The sequence below is a fragment of the Triticum dicoccoides genome, chromosome 5A, assembly GCF_002162155.2.
Source record: "Triticum dicoccoides isolate Atlit2015 ecotype Zavitan chromosome 5A, WEW_v2.0, whole genome shotgun sequence".
Taxonomy (NCBI): Eukaryota; Viridiplantae; Streptophyta; class Magnoliopsida; order Poales; family Poaceae; genus Triticum; species Triticum dicoccoides.
In genome coordinates, this window is record NC_041388.1 from 120,555,868 (window position 1) to 120,560,690 (window position 4,823).

Below are 4,823 nucleotides of genomic sequence, written 5' to 3' on the forward strand. Positions count from 1 at the left end.
CATAATTTGTACTGGTACTATATTTCTTTCTTCTTTTGCTTTTTGAGAAGACCTGTAGCATATAAGTTATATACAATTCCTCATACTATATATAATACCAACATGTTGTTGTATTGCTACCAGTTCGTCTAAACCAACTTCTAGTTTAGAGACTTAGGGTCATCTTTTTTGCAGATCCTTGAGCGAATCAGCTAGTTATTCTCTGTGAAATTCGGTTCTCCACACGGGACATTAGCATGTTCATGTTGGACCTCCTCCCTTGCGCAACGGTGACCAATTCGAATAGCTCGAACTAGATGCATATTTATCGCTTCAGAGAAAGTACGTAAGCAATCACGTGAAAAGGCCAGAGACTTGAAATTAAGACGTTGGGACTTTGGAGGATAATTGTAGCACATAAATATGAGTGCACAAAGGTTTCAATACCAATCATTTGTGCGCTTGTACATTTGCATCCTGATAAGTAACATTACACATCAGGCGCGGAATACTCCATCCCTTTAACCTCTCGGAGAACAAGTCCGTATGAGGAAAAAAATGAACACCTGACCCAAAAAGTAAAAAAAAAGAAAGAAAAAGAAACGAAAAGAACTTTAATCACTGTTCTATAAAATAGTGACTTTTCGAGTTAGAATAAACTAATTAACTCTAGTTTTTTCTCCATATAAGTGACGCATCTAACTCAACACCACCATGCCGACCATAAATCGTATATGCACGTGACCCTTTTCCAACATAGAATATAAATCATTGCATCTTCCAAATGTCCTCCAAACTCCAAAAATTCTCAGCGAGGCTGTCGGACTCGGAGAACCCTTGTACCCATCCAGACAACTCCGAGTCTTGAAGCTGGAAATTCTGGTTTGTCTCAGGCCAAAACCCTTGATTCTGCTCTTGAACCCAATCCCCACTATGTATCATCTCTCCCACGCTCGCATTTGCACAGCGTGCACCATCATATGACTCCGATGCAAACGAGTCGGACGACGATGTCACCATGCCGGAGCTCTCCATGTAGGCCGTTGGTGGCCCAGGCACAAGATGATCACCTACTGTAGATGCTTGCTGAAGGTGGTGGTCAGCAAGGCGAGGCATCCATAGATACTTCATGGCATCCTTGAACTTGGTGCTGTTAGCATCACAGTTGAGCTGCTTGGCGTGCTTTTGCACCCTTGTCCTCCAGTAGTTTTTGATCTCATTGTCGGTCCTCCCAGGAAGGTGTTGAGCTATCTTGGACCACCTTTCATGTGCAAGAATCAAAGGAACAAATGCAATTAGGGAAATATTTATGGTGCATGAAGAAAACTAATTAATTGCAACATCTTTTCGTGAGGAAAAGGAAAACAAATTTTCGACATTAAGTAGCAAAAGACACCTTTGTAAGTGGAACCTAATTAGTAAGTTAAATTTTCGGCAACTCTCGTTGGAGTGTGTGTGGGTGTGGAGAAAATGAACTATAATTAATTTATCCACTCTATAATGAATTAGAAATAAATACTCCCTCCTAAAGAAATATAAAGAAATAACTAGTTTGAATAAAAACATGAAATCTAACGAAGCAATAATTAGAGACAGCTAGATTGGTAGTACTCTCCAAATCTTTGGAGAAGAGAACGATAGAAGAGGCGTGCAGCTTTGATGCACCGTATGTGAGGTGAAAGAGAAAGGCATAGGCATATGGTGCATGTGGCCATGCTGCAACCCATATGCATCCTATTCCCGTTTAGGTAGCCAGACTTGTACAATCTGAAGTGTGCCATCCGATGGAGCTAGCTGGAGGCTTTCAATTTGATTTGACGTGCAAGCTAGTCCACATCTAGCTAGCTAGCTAGCTAGGTTGGACTTGGAGCTAGCTGGCTGTACTGGCCGGTAACTACTGTATTCACGGTGTGCATGACATGCGACGTTTGATTATTGGTAATTACCTGTTACCCCAGCGGGAGTGGAGGTCGAGGATGAGAAGCTGCTCGTCGGCGGTGAAGTTGCCGCGCTTCACGTCCGGCCGGAGGTAGTTCAGCCACCGCAGCCGGCAGCTCTTCCCCGTCCGCTTAAGCCCTGCACCAGCACGCATGGATCCACGGTCAGTTCCTACTTCAGAGTAGGCTCAAATCAAGAATCAATTGAAAAGACAATCTGCATGGCCGGAGGCCGGCTGCAGGCGGACATACCGGCGGCGCGGGCGAGGGAGTTCCAGCGGTCATCGCCGTGGTCGGCGATGTAGTTGACGAGTGTGAGGTCCTCCTCCACGGTCCACGGGCCGCGCCGGATCTCCTCGGCGGTCTCCTCCTCGTGGTGCAGCAGGTCGTCGTCGAGCTTTACCACGGAGCACGGCATGGTCGCGCCGCTGCTCCGCTGCGTGGACGACGATGACCATGACGCCATGTTCTCTCTTCCTTTTTCTAGTTCTAGAGAAAGAGAGGGGCGGAGACTAAGCCAGTTTATGAAGCTTGAAAAATTGGAGAGTTGGATTAATGAGAGAGGGAGATGTCAAGTAGTGAAGTCGTTTTATAGTGTTTGCGAGGGAAGAGGAAGTAGAAAAGTGAGCGCGAGGGAGAGAAAGAATGCGCACGTGGTGAAATGCGAGGGAGAGAGGACGGGTGGCGCAAGGCATCCCTCTCCGCGCGTGCGCGTGTACGTATTTTCACAACTACAAGAGCACCGTACAATTGAGGCCATGGGTCGGCGCTCGGAGATGGATGATATGGACCGCATTATTGAGGCGGCGCGCGTACGTAAAAGATGGCATGTATTTGTATTTTTCTAGAACACTAAAAAAACATCAAAGGTAAAAAACACATCCAGATTTGCATACCATCTAACGATGACTGCAAGCACTTGAGCAAGACGAAGGCGCGGCACCGTCATCATCATCTCCTCATCGAAGCCGTGCAAATTTTATTACAGTAAACATTCGGGAAGCGTCGCGCTAAAATCACATACAACCAACGCACCTGAACAGCAACTGCGACGATAAGGAGACGCATAGATCGAAAGGGTGCAATATGTAAACAGACAAATAAAGACGAACGAAAACTGGATCCACATGGATCCATCAAAGACAAATTTCGCTCGTAATTCCGTAAAATTCGCCGAAGGACAAACCTCCACACATCCTCCTATAATGATAGAAGTATCACCAGGATGAAAGCTAGGCGGGGAGAATCTTTTCATCTTCAGAAAGTAAAAGATGATTTACATTTCTATTCGTTAGATATTGGTAAGCATACATTAAATAGAGTCGTTCGTAGACGCAGTGACAATTGAGAAGCATCACCACTCCTCGGAGGGTTGAATGCCGTGGAACGACCAGCTGCCTGGAATCATCCATCCAATAAATCCTAAAATGCTCACGAATAAGGACATGGAAGAATTTGATGCGAGCCTTCAATCGGCCGCTATGTGCGGAATTCTGCAATTCGCTACTAGGTCACCAAGATGCACTCTTTGAGCTAAACCCATACAAAATGGGCATTTATTAGTGGAAACTTGTGATAATAAGATAGAATTTTCTTAGTGGAAACTTATCACCACCCTGCACATCATTTATAAGTGGAATTTTGAGCTTCGCTATCACATCATCAGTGGAAACTTGCGCCTATAAGTCACTTTCAATTCGATAATCCAGAGAAGTGTTTTCATAATTATCTCTGATTCTACTTCGTTTTCTTGTTTAGATTTATTTTGTTCTTCTAATCTTAATTCATGCTATCACTCGGAATTTAAGGAGCACATTGTCAGCACACATCTGACATGCAGTTCCCACCTGGAAGCGTTAGAGTGGCCTCACGGGACGCTCGGCTCACCCGTCAGCGACAACTGAACCCAAGGGTCCAAGGGCTCGAATGGGTGTGAGCTGGTGCGGTGGCATCACCTACTTAGCCCCACATGAAAGATGGTGAAGTCATCCAGTGAATCACGGCGTTAGCATTTGGCTAGGCGGCTCTATGTTCTTCCGGTTCCTCTTTCCCAATTCGTCTCTATCCCCTAATTGTGATAGCCACTAAGACTCGAATCCCTCCTAGATCTTAATAGATCGAGAGAGAGATATTGCTAGGCTGCTAACATCTAATATACAACGCCTTCAGTTCTTGCACGCTGGTGAATTTCATCGAGACCAGCCACCTGCATCATGTGAGGAATCAGATCGAAGCCATGGATCCATCATTCAAGGACTACCTCAACAAGCTCTCTCCGTCTCTCGACGAGACACGCTCCAATGTGCGCACCAACATGGCAGCGGTCAAGTCGCAGACCGCCAAGCTCGATGATCTGGTCAAGTGGCGGTCGGATCTATAGTAGTGCGTGGATCGCCGAGCTCCAACAATGGCGGCGGGTGGCGTTTAGAGAAGGGTTGTCGTCTGGGGCCGGTGTATCAGCACCACCAGTGTCTCTTTGGGGCCACATCAGCACCAGTGCAAACGCAGCGGGCAACCTTCTTGGGTCTACGCACCACGGCGTTGACACACAACCACTAGGATTGGCACTGGTACAATGTCATTTCGCTCAGCAATCCTCTGCTCCGCACACTTCTCCTTTTGCACATGCTAGTCAAATACAAGTCGGGATTGGGCAAGTACACCCCTTCATCGGATTTCCACAATTTCAGCTGAAAATCCTCGCCTTTCAAAATCCTTGTGCGAGCAATGTTTTGAGATGTTTGGGATTCAGGGCAAAAGTTGAGTCCCATGGCTTCTCCAAATTTTTCTAGGTCACCACCGTGTGGCTCCAATTGGTTCTAAAGAAATTGTCTGAATTCAATTGGTAGTCATTTGCTACTTTACATTGCACATGGTTGGGGCGTGATCGCCATCAGCTACTAATCC

The 4,823-nt window shown here is 46.1% G+C and overlaps 1 protein-coding gene across 1 annotated transcript; it reads right to left on the minus strand.

Annotated features, from left to right (window-relative positions):
• Positions 1–417: 417 nt before the first annotated feature.
• Positions 418–2,457, minus strand: LOC119297075 (transcription factor JAMYB-like). Its single transcript, XM_037575017.1, has 3 exons — positions 2,169–2,457; positions 1,926–2,055; positions 418–1,240 (listed from the first exon to the last, which is right to left on the minus strand). The coding sequence occupies exons 1-3, from the start codon at positions 2,380–2,382 to the stop codon at positions 748–750; spliced, it is 837 nt and encodes a 278-aa protein (XP_037430914.1). The 5' UTR covers positions 2,383–2,457; the 3' UTR covers positions 418–747.
• Between the last annotated feature and the right edge of the window lie 2,366 nt (positions 2,458–4,823).

Bases quoted from the DNA above. Each gene is read 5' to 3' on its own strand.
- LOC119297075 (XM_037575017.1), bottom strand. From the start codon at position 2,382: ATGGCGTCATGGTCATCGTCGTCCACGCAGCGGAGCAGCGGCGCGACC. The intron at 2,056-2,168 runs GTATGTCCGCCT...GTGCTGGTGCAG, and splicing joins CTCCCTCGCCCGCGCCGCCG to GGCTTAAGCGGACGGGGAAG. The intron at 1,241-1,925 runs GTAATTACCAAT...TGCACATGAAAG, and splicing joins CACTCCCGCTGGGGTAACAG to GTGGTCCAAGATAGCTCAAC.